Source organism: Jaculus jaculus, chromosome 7 (assembly GCF_020740685.1).
Source record: "Jaculus jaculus isolate mJacJac1 chromosome 7, mJacJac1.mat.Y.cur, whole genome shotgun sequence".
In the NCBI taxonomy this organism is placed as follows: Eukaryota; Metazoa; Chordata; class Mammalia; order Rodentia; family Dipodidae; genus Jaculus; species Jaculus jaculus.
Genome location: NC_059108.1, coordinates 30,569,338 through 30,584,698, shown reverse-complemented (window position 1 = coordinate 30,584,698; position 15,361 = coordinate 30,569,338). Strand labels below are relative to the sequence as shown.

Below are 15,361 nucleotides of genomic sequence, written 5' to 3'. Positions count from 1 at the left end.
TTTTCATCCTTACTTAATATAACAGTTGCTAAATACTTTTAAAAGAATAATACAAAGAGGAAAACAAGGATTTTAAGACTGAAAAAGCTGTCAGTCTTTAAAAGCAGGCCCTAAGTAGTCTCAAATAAAACTAGTTTATTTTACAAAGGGAAACAGTAAAGCACTGCAACCAGGCACAGGGTATGTCAATAATACATGCAGAGATATAAGTCTATTTACTGGTTTTATTGGTCACAAATGCTAAGAGGAAAGAATAATGTCAGAAAAATCAATAAATACTTGTTAGCAGGTCATTGACAATGTTTGGGAGGTACCATCATTGTCTATCATGCAATAATTTTCATCACCATCATTGCCAAATATTTATGCCCCTAACACATACAAGTTTGTACCTGATGACTGAGAAGCGAGGCTGGGTTACAAAGAGCCAGGTTTATATGTCTTATGTAAGGTTAATTGGTGGGTTAAAGCGTCTGTCACTTCAAGGACGGTATTTAGAATCCATTCCACATTAACAGGTCAAATTCCTTTGTAATCTGAAAGCCAGGTTGAAGCAGCTTGACCTATTCTTCTATCAGAACTATTTTCTCATCAATAATTATCACTTTGTTCATATATTAAAGATGAGAAATAAAGATTTTGCCTACATTTTATTTTTATTTTTTTAGTTGAGAGGGAGAAAGAAGGAGAGGGAGAGAGAAAGAGAGAGAAAATGGGCACTCCAGGGCTTCCAGCCTCTCCCAACGAAATCCAGATGTATGCACCACCTTGTACATCTGGCTTACATGGGTCCTGGGGAGTTGAACCTGTGTCTTTTGGCTTTACAGGCAAGTTTCTTAACTGCTGAGCTGTCTCTTCAGCACCTACCCACATTTTAGTATTGAGGTTTGCCAGAATTCCTTTCACCATGGCTGTTTCTTGAATATTTGACATAGTGATGATACATTCTGTTTTCCTTTCTAATGATTTTGTGAAGATGCTGGGATGGATTTTGATCACCTTGACAACCATCATTGTCCTGGTCTCCTCCTGTCTGGCAAGGTGTTGCTCTCCCCTCACCTCTCTGCAGCATCACTACTGGACCAACCACCTGCGTAATGAGAGAGAGCTCTTCGAGCAGGCTGCAGAGGAGCACTCCCGCATCCTCATCAGGCAGCGCATAAAGAAATTGTTTGGCTTCTTTCCCGGCAGTACAGATGTCAAACATATCCGTATCCCTTCATGTCAGGATTGGAGAGATATTTCAGCCCCCAATCTTCTGTGTGTTGGTGATACCTCACAAGGTCCCTATAGCTTCCTTGGAGACAAAGTAGTTGAGGAAAATGAGGAAGACAGATCAGAAGGTATTGAATTAAAATCTTGATCACCAAGCTTTTCACAATTCAAGTTGCTAAATAGATATTTGATTTTATGATGATGGAATTTCCATGCAATATCTTCCCCCTTTTCTCTATTTGATGCTTGTTTGCAGAAGTTCATCCAAAATGCTACTTCCAAAATCAATTTATCTGATAATTGTCCCAATGACTATCTTTATGAAGTTTGATTATGCGCTCGTAATGCCTATTGTATTGTGTTGGTCTATTTAAAAACAGCATGTAAATTTAAGTCAAGTCAAAATATGGATCTTGTTTCTGTTACTTAGTAGCTATGTGAAAATTAATATTTCTGAGTGCCATTTTGTCATCTGCTTATAATAGCTACTTCACAGAGCTGTTAAGAAGATTTAATGTGATAACATAGTATTTGCCACCAAGCTTTTTATAAAATAAGTGCTAATAAATATTACTTTCTCCATTCCCCTTTGAATTACATGTCTTCAAAGACTATTTTCCCTAAGTTTTTCTCAATTTCTATATAGTTAATTAATTTATTTATTTAAGAGAGAGAGAGAGAGAGAATATGGAAACACCAGGGCCTCCAGTCACTGCAAATGCAGATGTTTGTACCACCATGTGCACCTGGCTTACATGGGTTTTGGCAAATTGAACCTGAATCCTTAGGCTGCTTAGGCTAACACCTTAACTGCTAAGCTATCTCTCTAGCCCCATATTTCTATCTTTAAAAGATATTTTCAGGCTGACAGATGGCTTAGCAGTTAAAGCATTTGCCTATAAAATTTAAGGACCCAGGTTCAATTCCCCAGTTCCCATGTAAGCCAGCTACACAAGAAGGCACATACATCTAGAGTTTGTTTGCAGTGGCCCAAGACCCTGGCGTGCCCATTCTCTCTCTCCCTCCCTCCTTTTCTCTCTCTCTCTCTCAAGTAAATAAATAAAACAAAATGATGTTTCACTGTCTCTTCCTCTGTTTTCAAATCTGAATAACCTTTAGGAAGCAAGATAAAAATGCCTTTTCTAACCAAAAAAAACTTGAGGAAAGTTTTGAGTCATCCTTTCAAAAACAGGGAAAGACATGCATTATTATATTATCATTAGTATTTAGTACTAGTATTAGAATTTGCAGCTCAATATTAGTGGCATTTTTATGACCACTATACACAAAGTTTATTGTTGAAAGCTTTCTTTTTGTGCTCTACCTTTTCCTTAGCAAATTCCTTAACAAACTTGTGTTCAAAATCTGAGGAATTAAGACTGAAGTTTGTACACATACAGATACTACCACAACCCAAAATAGTGACCTTTCTCTGCCCAGCTTTGCTAAATTCATCTCCTAATATTTAACACTTTTCTAATTTATCTTAATTATATCTGCCTCAAGCCTGATTTTTGTGGATAATGCCTGATTTTTGTTATGTTCATTTAAACATCAGGCCAAAATAAGCTATCTGAGAATTTTTAGTTTTTTTTTGTTTCTATACTCAAAATGACTTCTTTTTTTTTAATTATTTATTTATTTGAGAGCGACAGACACAGAGAAAGACAGATAGAGGGAGAGAGAGAGAATGGGCACGCCAGGGCTTCCAGCCTCTGCAAACGAACTCCAGATGCATGCGCCCCCTTGTGCATATGGCCAACGTGGGACCTGGGGAACCGATCCTCGAACCGGGGTCCTTAGGCTTCACGGGCAAGCGCTTAACCACTAAGCCATCTCTCCAGCCCTATACTCAAAATGACTTCTTATTGCCAAATGGTCAACTGCCAATGGTCAAATTGACTTTCAAGATTCACTTTCAAGAGCTGGAGAGATGGCTTAGCAATTATAGACACTTGCAAGCCTGCTGGCTAAAGTAGAGTGCTCCTCAGCACCTACGTAAAGCCAGGTGCAAAGTGGCATATGTGTCTGTGATCTCAACATGCCTACAACAATAGGAGGCAGAGCCAGGAGATTCCTGAAGCTCGCAGGCCAGCAGAGAGACCTTGTCTCAATAGAAGTTGGAAGGAGAGGACAAACACCCTGAGGCTGTCCTTTGACTTCCATCTTCGTATTGGGGCAACATGAATGCCCAAACACATACATCATACACATACACAGACATATACACACAAATAAACAACTTATCAAAGATTGACTTTCAAGGAGATCAAATGACTTGATTATTTAAAATGCAATTAATTTCTTTTCTATTGATAATTTTAATGTGCTAATACAGTGTAGCTGATCATGATCCCCTCCCGTTAATCTCCCCCATTTTACCCACACCCCTTATGAAGCAGTCCTTCCTCTTTTGATGACTCATTCTTTTTGTCCTCTGTCTTTTAGGTCAACATGCTGATGAGCAAAGTTATGATCTTAAAGTTGTACCAACATCTGCTGTGAAGTCATACACACGTTGGTCCATTCATGTAGTGCATAGTGCTCCATAGTCCTCCTTTCCCTATGGCTTTTACATTCTTTCTGTCTTCTCACAGTATTCCCTGAGCCTTGGAAGGTATGTTAGAGATGTCTCATTCAGTGTTGAGCTTTCAACAGGCTCTTATTTTCAGCACTTTGATGAGTTTTGAGTTTTCCTCAGTACCTGCCATCATTTTCAAAGAGCAGTTTCTCTGTCAACACAGATGTTATTTCCACAGCTTCCTCTACAATGTTCTCAGAAGCCTGGCAGGTGTGATGGAGATATATATAGTTCATAGTACTTGCCTGTCACTTCTCCTCATCATCTTGATGAATTTGGTCATTATTGCCATCTGAAAAATGAAGCTTCTCTAACCAAAAGTGAGGATAGCCCTACTCTATAGGCATAAACATACTATTTGGAAGACAATTTGATATATAATGTATCCATTTAGCCTCAGAACAGTGACAGCTTCCCCCAGACATTATGGCCCATGACCTTCCAAGCCATAGGTTCTTGACTTGGTTATCAATACTAGGCATAGATTGCACCCCATGGAGAAGACCTCATATCCAGTCACAGATCAGTTGTATACCCCCATTGTTCACATGTCACTATTGCACTAGTGAGCATATCTTGCATTGCTGGCTATTTGTGCAAGTGGCAGGAGCCCCTGCTGGTTAAGATGGTTGATGATCTTTCTCTGCCAGCAGCCTACCCAGCACTTCAGGCTCATGGCCTCCCTGGCCAAAACTCACTACAGGGATGTCTGGTACCTATACTAGTAAATATGGAAGGTTTTATTCATTTCTTTTTGCTCCAGCTCTACAATTCTACGGCTCTACTGACATGAGAATTTTGCAATGCCTCTGTAGTAGGACTTACTAATTAACCTCTTATGCCATGCTCAGGATTCATTTATTAGTTTTCAGGAATGACACTACAGTAAAGAGTCTTCAGTGATGTTTTCTCTTAATAGCAAAATCAAAGAATGTATAAAGTTATAGCATTACATCATAGGGAAGAAGGTTAATAGCTGCTTATGCCTTAATACCAGGAAACTTCTGAGGCCCATCCTACTTCAAACTCTTTCAGAGTATGACATACAAAGTGTACATTTTGAGCTAGTTAATCATAATCTTGACCTTTTTTTTTTTTTTGCTCATCTACATGACATCAAAGTATTCTAAGAATTTCTATGAACATTTAAAGGGTAGTACATATACTTGAGACTCCATTACATTGTATGTTATCCATTTCAAATACAATTAATTGAATCCCTCCTATATTTGATGTATTCTTGGGTTACACTTCCAGTTAGGTAAAGCTTTTTCATTAAGAACATAGTACTCCTTCTCTTTAGCCTTAATGGATTTATGTGATTATGAAACATATAATTAAAATCAATTATAGGCACTAATACTGCCTTACATTTTGCTACCAAGTGCTTTTGGCTAGCACATCCAATTCTGTGGCTTGGGATAGAGGCACTTGCTGACTTCTTAAGTCAATTTTTTCAGCCCCATTATTCCACCACAGTCTAAATTGCCTCTTTTCCAGGAAACAAATAAACCCAACATTTAGATATGTCTAATTCCAGTCTCCTTATTGTAAGACCTATACTTATACTTAATTTTTCATTTGATTGCCTCTTTGTTCTGTTCCCACTGTCAATAATATTTTTGTTTTAAAATCTGAATTTATGATTGTAACTGGAAACAGCAGTATGATTTTGTCATTTTTCTGCATCTGTTTTGTTCACAAACAGAAAGCACATTAACCCTAAAACCCTAGAGTCCCATAACTAACCAAAGGCCCTCCGAATGGAAGAATAAATATGCATACGCTATCTCAAAAAATGTGAGGCACAGAGATTATTTTAGTTTCTAAATGCAGTGCACCAAAATTTAGCTATGGTCAAGAAAGAATAGGAAATGGCAGGTTAAGAGAAACAGACAGGTTCAAAGCTGGCTCCTGGAACTGGAGAGCTACTCTTCTATGGTGCGCCTCTAGACTGAGAGCACAGGGTGCTATTTACACAGAGACAAACTGATCATTCCCAGCTTAACTTTTATGTGTGTGCTAATCACCACATCTGATTAAGCTTCTCTATTATCAGTACACTAAGACTTCAGGAAGGAAACTTATTTCAAGTATGGTCCCAACCAAATGGTTCATACTGATGTCTGTACCCATCAGTAATGCAGACAGCAATGCAAAGCATTCAATAATCTGAAATGCCGGGCTGGGGAGATTGCTCAGTGATTAGAGCACTTGCCAAGCCAGGTTCAATTCCTCAGTACCAATATATATCCAGGTGCACAAAGTGGTGCATGAATCTGGAGTGCCTAACCCTAGCATGTCCATTCTCCTCCCTCTCTATTCCTCTTAAAATCACAAAAATTCTGAAATCTGAAGTGTTCCAAATTTGGAAACTCTTTAAACAGCAATATGTAGAATTATGGATGCCCAACCAGCAAAATCAATACAAATATTCCAAATTTGACAAACAGTTCTTTGAAATCAGAAGCGCTGCTGGTCCCAGTAAGGAATGCTCAGCCTGTAGAAGTAACTCTACACCAGCTACTTAAACTGGCAAGCCAAGTCACATATCAGACTAGGACGTGACAAAATGATATCAAGTAATGCAGGGACCACGAGTTCTTAAGTACTATGCAAATTAAATACTTTCCTGTTTATGCAGTTATTTTATGAGATAGTGATTCTTGAGTCATTAGAATCCAAGCCTATCTGACACTAATTTCTCTTGTTTTGTTAATACAAAAATTGTGGATACAAAGAAATAAAGCAGTGTGCCAAGGACCATATAGGTTTTATTTTCAAGATAGGGCCCCACTCTAGGTCAGGCTGACCTGTAATTCACTATGTAGTCTTAGGGTGGCTTTGAACTTCCAGCGATCCTCCTACCTTTGCCTCCCAAATGCTGGGATTAAAGGCGTGCATCACCACGCCCAGTTTAAGGACCATATACTTTTAAGTGAGGAAGCCAGAATCCAGCCCCAGCAGTCTGACCCTGTACTCTATAGCGCTGGACAAGAGCACTGCAAAGGCTGCAGTTTATCAGCTGTTCAAAGCCTTGTAGATGTTCGTAGGATTCTCCTCATTCTCATCAGGAGCTCCAGCAAGAAGCTTCCCTATCCTTCTCTTCCCACTCAAACTGCTCCTGCATACGTAAGAACGCCTGAGAAGACAATATGATTCTTACCAAAGTGAGTTCTCCACTCTCACTGGGGCATGACTCTGGGCCTGACCTACACATCAACCAGCTACAACGGTTATACTCATCGCAGACTAACCAGGGCCTGGGAAGCAAACCAGCGTGATTTACTTGCAGGATCCTATGATGAAAAATGAGAAACCAGATAGACATTTTTAAACTAAGAGCCTGACTCTGACCCCCTTCCTGTTTACACGTTTCTTCTGCACGGGATGCTGCGAGCCTAGGGTGGCAGACAAAGTCCTCCACTGCTGCCACGGTCACTGTAGTCATGACTACCACTGCCACTGTTCCTCTTGCCAGAACTTTGGTGAGGTGATAAGGGAGGAAGCTACATAGGATAGTTCCTGACTTGTACCTGTCTGCCATTATTCCAGTCTATACTACAGATATGGTGACTGGGGTTTCCTCCACATACAGATAGGTCTTGCTAACAATGATTAACTAAAGTCACATAGCACCCTCCTCACCTCCACAAGCTTGCTGTTGCCAAAGTTTCCATATTTGTCCCTAGTCACATAGTTTAAAAAACTTTCTACAAAAACCCAAAGTGGACTTCTGGGTAAGATGGTGGCATACTAGCCATGCCAAAGCAGCCTAGGGAAGGAGAAAAGCAGAAAAACAGCAAAATACACTCTTCTACCAAAAAGGGAAGGTGTATAAGTTATTATCAACCACAGCAGAGAGTAAGGCGAGACTTGGATCTTCTAGAAAGGAGGAAACCGGCCAGCAGTGGTCAGTAGCTCCTTTACCATTACTGTAGACCTTGTATCACACAGTGTTGTTCTGCACTAAAGTTGCCATAGCTACCAGGCCAAAGCATTCTTTACTTCCAGATGGCTTCATTGTATGTCCAGAGGAAAATGTCCTACAACAAGAAATTATCTGAATGTAATCACACGACCATTATTAGAGGGACAGGGTTTTAGTAGGAGTCAGAGGAGGAAGCATCACAGCATGAGTGTCCGAGCAATGCAGCTTAAGAAAGACTCCAGCCATTCCAGACTTTGAGGATGGATAGTGTTGAGAGAGAAACAGGAGCAAGGGAGTTCCCTTTAATAGGTAGTCAGGGACACAGACAGAAAGAGAGAGAGAGAGGGAGAAAAGACAGTAAGAGAGAACAAGGAAATGATACCTCATTTGTCCTGGAAAAGCCAGAACCTGATGACTGACCTAGGCTTATCCACAATGCCTAGGAAATATTCTTCAGCAACAGCACTTCCCACTCCTTCCCTAATCTGACATTCTTAGGTACTGTAAGGAAAGTGCAAGAGTAAAGCAAAGAAAGGACTCGAACTCAACAGACAGCGTATTGGGGCACAGCGAGGGGCTGCAGCCCTTCCTGTGGGCTGGAGGCTAAAGCACTGAGCTATGCTGCGGTTCAGGTTCATAATGAATCCTAAAAAAATACTGGACCAGGCACAGGTCCAAGGGAAGTAGATAAGGAGCTATAGCTATTTGTGTACTTCCTCAGAATAAGTTTTTTCTTTTTTTTTTAAGCAAGAATTGTCCAAGGGAGGATGCCTCAGATGGTTTTTTGTTCCTTCAAGGCCTTCTGAGTTAAGGGAAACACATCAATCAGAGGAGTCATCAGGCTTGGCTGGGACTGACTGTCTCTGATGTTTCTTCAAGGCCTTCTAGTCTTTAACAGTCATTAACCCTTTTGTTCCCTCTGGTTTTCAGGGAGAGCCATTAACCCTTCAGGTATGCTGGTCCCTCTTGGGCCAGCCACTTGAGTTCAAACCAGTCAGCTTTCTCCCATATTCACCCAAACCTAATAAAGCCCGCCTTAATACGCTATAAGACAGGCTTGCCAGGTAGACAAGGGGTCTTGGCTGTTCATTTCTCCTTGCCTGAACCCTGGGGTCTATGTTGCAGTAAGGCCTTCCCCCCATCCCAGCTGGGATGGAGGAAGGAGGAATTTATTTCTTTCTCATTTTGTTAGTCTCTTTGAAACTGTGGGACCTTTACTAAACATCTCCTAATGAAGCAGACTAGGGAGAAAGCTAGCTTCTTTTAGGCAGTTTCAGTCAGGGGCAAGAGCCCACAGAAAAACCAGAAGGTCATTCCTCCTTGGCAGGAATGGACCACATGGCTCATCCAGATTCATCGACAACAGCTGCAGCGCCACCTGCTGCCCAGTCTGGCACACTACCTGGCTGGGCTGGCCTTCACTACCTAGGTAGGCTGACCTTTGGAGCCTGCCCTTTGAATCTACAAACCAATGGAATCTTGCTTTTGCATACCTGAATCTGAGGGAGAAATATAGTTTCGATCGTGTAAAGGCTTGTCTGTGCCATTTCCAGCCCTCTTTGCTCTCTGCGCTCTCTGCCTGGATGCATGTAAGTCTGGCTCCACACCTCCACTGGGTGGGGGGAGAGCAAAGCACTGTTTCTTGAGTGTATTTCCTTTACAATCTAGATCACCATGTGGGCATTTCCCCCAAACTCTGGGCAGGCTAGCTGTGTAATTTCTCTAAACTCAGGGAAACTATGGGCATAGCTCTCTTTACTATCCATTTCTCACTGCCTGGCACTCTCGCTCTCCTTTTCTCAAATCATCACTACTTACTTACGGAGGCTCAGGGAGATGCTGTGCCTTCCACACGAGTGTGTGTTTCTTTCAGATGTCCCTGCATGAGCTCCTAGGTTCTATCTTCTACATGCTTGAAACTGTGCTCCAGGATTTTCCTAGATCCCAATTTTCCTTAAATTAATCCCACAATTTATAATGTCTCCCTAAATAAGCAATAATTCATAATTTATCCTTCTTGAGTCTTTTCTTTATCAAATCTTTGTTAAAATAGGATAAATACTCAAAATTGGGCTTCATAAGTTTGGGAACCTCTCCTGAACCCCCAAATCCTGCATCACTAGCTGTCTTTTTCCTAATGTGGAGAGAGCCTCTACATTCTTTTGCTCCACTGTGTGTGTGTGTGTGTGTGTGTGTGTGTGTGTGTTTTCCTTTTAGCTCTGGCCCCTTTCCAATTTCCCTGAAAATACCCTTCACCATTCCAGCCTTTCCCTGGACACCAATTTTCCTTAAGTAAACCTTATAATTTAACCTTCTCAGGATTTGTTTCCTCATTTCTTTGTTGGCATAGACAAGGATCTAAAGGTTAGGAGTTACAGACCAGTGGGTAAAAACCTCCTTGTCTCTGGAAATCCCTTAACAGTGCCATGAGTTAGGAAGTTTGAGCAGCCCCTGCAAACAAAATGGCAAAGATAAAGATACAGACTGTTCCCCCCAAAAGACTGCATAAGGAACCCAGTGCTGCCCATACTGTGATTTTAGTCCACTGAGACCTGTGTTGGACTAGTTATAACTACATTTTGTTCTTCTAGAACTATATTCTAATAAATTTGCATTGTTTTAAAGCATTGAGTTTGTAGAAATTTATTATATTGTTGATTAAAAAAAAAACCAATGTATATTCCAATAAAATTCAAGAAGCTGTCTGTTGTAGTCAGTCCCATAATGCTGGGATGAACACCCAACCGACATTTATGGGAGGACGTTATTTCAAGCTTACAGACCCAGGGGAAGTTCCATCAGTGGTGGAAAGCTAGCTCCCTTTCACAGATCCAAGCTGACAGAAATTACCACCAGCCAGCAAACACCAGAGAGAAGCAAGTAGCGGGAACCCCCACCAGAACTCACACTGCTCTCCACACCTTCGGGCTGGAATCAGGACCCGCCCCAGTGACATGTGCTCCAGAGGCATGAATCGGCCAGCTAGGGGCTGAAGTGGCAAACTCGATTTTAATAAAACACCTGAGTCTGTGTGTGTGTGTGGGGGGGTGTATATTCAAACTACCACACTGTAGAAGGCTGACGACCTCTGGATTCAGATCTCCTCATGGCCATTTATGCCACAAGCATTGCAAGGTTTCAGCCACACTGACGTTTCATCTTATGCAAAACTCTAACCTATCTATCCATCCATCTACCAATCTCTAGATATACCTATCATCTATCTTCTAGTAATTTCTATAATATTTTATACATAAAATAAAATGTGCTCAACCTTTAAGGTGTAAAGTGCAGAAAGAACATCTGAATATACTGGATTTATACGAGCTTCATCTTTTACTTTTTTTTGTTTTTTCAAGGTAGGGTCTGACTCTAGCCCAGGCTGACCTGGAATTCACTATGGAGTCTCAGGGTGACCTTGAACTCACTGGAAATCCTCCTACCTCTGCCTCCCAAGTGCTGGGATTAAAGACATGTGCCACCATGCCTGGCTCATCTTTTATTTTTTGAGACAGGATCTCACTGTGTAGCCCAGGCTTACCTCAAACACACTATGCATCCCAGGTTGGTACTGAAATAGCAATTATCCTGTTTCAGCCTGGCTTTAAAGATACACTCTACCACTTACACAACTTAGGTACTTCATCTTAAACTACCAAGGCAAATTCTTCACTAGACTTTCTCCTGTAGGTGGCATCAATAACTGTGCACTCTACATTATTCTATCATCTAGACATATTTCAGCTTTTGAAATGTGGAAAAGCAAATGCTAAAGCAAAAGACCAAAAATTAAATAGGAATCTCCATCTATGCAGTGCTTGGTAGATTGTATGTTTCACAAATCAAGAGTAGTTAGCCTATTATTGGTGTCTGTACTTGTCATTCTTCCATGCTGAGGTCACTTAAATTTAAGAAAGCCACCTGTGAAACAAGCATCATTAGTCCAATAATGATTTAATAGCTCCTGTAAGAGTCTGTGAGGAAGCTTTCAATTTTGTGAGAATAAAGACACACACACACACACACACACACACACACACACACACACACACCAGTAATAACAAAAAGCAAGTTAGTGTAAATAACTACTATGCTATTCAAGTCTGCTCCTCAGGGCGCCTGGCCTTTCAGCTCCACTGAAAAGTTCTGGGAAGCAGGGTGGGGAATCTGGGAGCGGAGCCTCATTGCTCTGCTGTGCTTGGACAGACTGGTTTGGAGCGTCCCGTGCTGCGCACCCCTGTGGCTAGGGCCGTAGGTGTTCCTTCCCCGCGGGTGCCATCTCCAAGAACGCAGGCTGGCGACTAGCTAGCTGCCGGGCGGGGCACCGCCGCCTCACGCTCTGCTTGGACTTTGAATGTCCCCTTCGGGTAGGACCGCTGTCATTTTCTTGTTTCTGATCAGTCCTGGAACGCTGAGCTCTCGGGTTGATCAAAACATTCCTTGCACCCGAATGAAACCTATTGGCTAGTAACCATCCACAGGCATCCAGGCATCGCCACATTTTCCCATCTGGTGGCCATGTGTGGAAGGCAGGGTGCAGCCAACCTCGGCGGAGATCCTGTTCTAGGAATGCAGTGATGCTGGCTTAAGGAAATCAAGAAAGGGCACGGTCAGAAGATGTGTGGCAAATATAACTGACTTAACAGACTCAGAAAACGCACCGTCAATCATCCTGTCCTGTACACGTGGGATTAGATTTGCATTTGAGGTCATCAGGAAAGGCACACTCTGGGCTGGGATGCAACTCAGCAGTGAGTGCTTGCCTCGCATACACGAAGCTCCTGTACGAAGTGACGGGAAACAAGTATTCATCTGGGTGATGGAGCTTAACGGGTACTGACACTCAGATACCGCGGAGGCAACAACACCCCGCCCTTCGGAATGAATAAAGAAGGGCACGGCGTGGTGCGCAGTCACAGCGCGGCTATTTTGCTTCCCAGTCATGGTGAGATGCGCTAGACAGGAACGTTAGACAGTGATGGACGTGATGAGAAGAGATGGAGCCAGGACACCATGGGCAATCCTCATGCTCAGGAAATAGTCAACAAGTGTCTGCCTGCTCTTACTCATTCTAACTCACTGGAAAGACCGCTGTAATCGTAGACATACGCATGAACTTTTGAACATACCTTTAAATACAATTGAACGATTGAAAGACAGGAGCCCCGATATCAAACTATGTCTGTTTTGCATGCTGCACAGTACACCAGTAGTGGAGACAAACCTTGTGAAGGGAGTTTATGTGCAAGTGGGCCAAATGTGGTGACAAGACTCATTTCAAATCGGCCTTCCTAAGGACATACTTGTAGGAGAAAGAAGCAGGTGGCTTAAGGTGAGGGAAAGGTGACTGGGTGGTCTGCACATGTGTGATCAACTTCATGGCTCTTCAGAGGCTGTATGCTCAGAAAATCCTGCAAAGTTTTTGCGCTCTCTCTCTCTCTCTCTCTTTAAGGGAATAAGAGATCATTTATTCTGGAGCCAAATATGAGTGACCATTATCTAGGAACAGAGATTCGGGTTACCCCAAATTACATGTTATAACATACTAAGTTTCACAAAGTTTTTTTTAAAGAATGACTCTGTGCCATTCTTTTTTTAAATTGTTTATTTTTATTTATTTATTTGAGAGTGACAGACACAGAGAGAAAGAGGCAGAGAGAGAGAGAGAGAGAGAGAGAGAATGGGCACGCCAGGGCCTCCAGCCACTGCAAACGAACTCCAGATGTGTGGGCCCCCTTGTGCATCTGGCTAACTTGGGTTCTGGAGAATCAAGCCTGGAACCGGGGTCCTCAGGCTTCACAGGCAAGCGCTTAACTACTAAGCCATCTCTCCAGCCCTTCACACAGTTTTTATAGTAACAGAACAAAAGAAAGTCATGAACCAAGGCACTTTACAAATATATTGGTAGAAAATATATTGGTGGAAACATCAGGTAGACAGGTTATAGCAAAATGAGGAAATCTCTTCCGTAGGTCTCAGATGCTATCTGATACCATTCATAGCGTTTGGGTTGGTAGAAGCTAGTGGTTAGTACAGTCCAAAAGTGTTTCACCTCACTACCCCATAGTCACAAAGCTAGGTCAGACACATAGGTGAGAAATAAGTGTCTATGAAGGGAGCTCAAGTAGCTTAAGATAATTTCGCTCTGAATCTGTGACCTTCCACCTCTCCATAATCACAGAAGTTCCATCAGTCAATCAGCCTGGTAGGATGCTTGAAGTAGGTGCAGCTGCTTTGGGGGACATTAGTTCATACTAAGGTTACTTCCTTGGTATTATTTCATCTGGCTCAGGTCCTCACTCACATCAAACAGCATTTCAGTACAAGTAATACCTCACAAAGAGAAAAGGATATGAAACTATATTTTTCTGTGTCTGAATCATTACTAATGTAGCTGATGAAAAGTAAATTATTACTATTTTTTTTGAGGTAGGGGCTTGCTCTAGCCCAGGCTGACCTGGAAAAAGTGACTTATTTTCACTAGCTATGGCAATTGATTATAAACATATTCCCTTTCCAGCTTAATAAATCATTGATGCATTTGATGCCATTATTATCATTCCTATTTCATGGGGACCTTGCTTTGGGAAAGCTCATATGGTTTCTCTATCTTTACCTTTAATGGTTTTATTCATGCACACCAGATCCAAATGCAAAGCACAATGGTGTGATCTTTTCAAACCTAATGTCTTCTGCTGGGGAGATGCAAGTTATGAAGGTTTAACTGTTTTTTAGGCTTACTGCTTTATTCTGATAGAAAGGAACTTGAAATTACAAAGAATTTATGTTTTCTGTTTTTTTATTAATTAGTTTTGTATTCAGCAAATACAGTCAGTTTGGTACCATTATTAGGCTCATCTGTGACCTATCTCTCCCCTTGGCCTCTCCTTGTGGAGGTATATAGGTCATGCATTGTGGAGTTAGCCCACAGTTATGGGTAGGATAAATGTCTCTGCATATCATAACCCAACATGTGGCTCTGACATTCTTTCTACCCCCTCTTCCACAAAATTTCCCTGAGCCATGTTGGGTTCATTTTTGGTCTGCTTCAGTGATGAGGTGTTGGGAGCCTCTGAGGCTCTGGCTCTCTGATTTGGTAGGAGGTGATTTTTCTCTGTGTTGATCTCCTTCCCCCTTGTGCTGGTACCTGGTTCACCAGGAAAACAACACCCTTGCTTGTTTTGCCAATTTTTCTTAGTTTCAGCCGGGGCCCTTTTGAGGTATAATGGGGTGGCTCTCTCTTGAGGATCTACATTTATCTGAAAAAGAGAAACAGATTCTCCAAGGGAGAGTAAGTTAGCACCAGGACAAATGAGATAATCCTTACTTTTTGATAGAGAATTTAATAGGTGTAGGCCCTCTTGTAGCCCATGATTGATGGTAGCTTGATAATGGAGAGTGGGTTTAAGTTTTGGCTCTCTTGATGGCAAAAGTCACCCACTTGACACTTGCACAGCCCAAGTGAAGTGTCAGTGGTCTCAACAAAAGCAGTCTTCAAGTCTGTGAAAACTTCCTTAGGCAACCATTGCCACAGCTCACATATCAAAGTATTATCTACAGATAATTTAGTGGAGTCTTACATTGTTCAAATGAGCAACCTCCAAAATTAGTGGTCTTTAAAGTCAACTTAGGCT

At 41.7% G+C, this 15,361-nt stretch overlaps 1 protein-coding gene across 1 annotated transcript in view; it reads left to right on the top strand.

Annotated features, from left to right (window-relative positions):
- Calhm4 (calcium homeostasis modulator family member 4) overlaps nucleotides 1-1,743 on the top strand; it is a 41,919-nt gene extending 40,176 nt beyond the window's left edge. Inside the window, exon 5 of the mRNA XM_045154700.1 lies at nucleotides 977-1,743. Within this exon, the coding sequence (XP_045010635.1) occupies nucleotides 977-1,363 (387 nt within the window). The 3' untranslated portion in view covers nucleotides 1,364-1,743. The remainder of the gene's footprint in view (nucleotides 1-976) is intronic.
- Nucleotides 1,744-15,361: the final 13,618 nt, after the last annotated feature.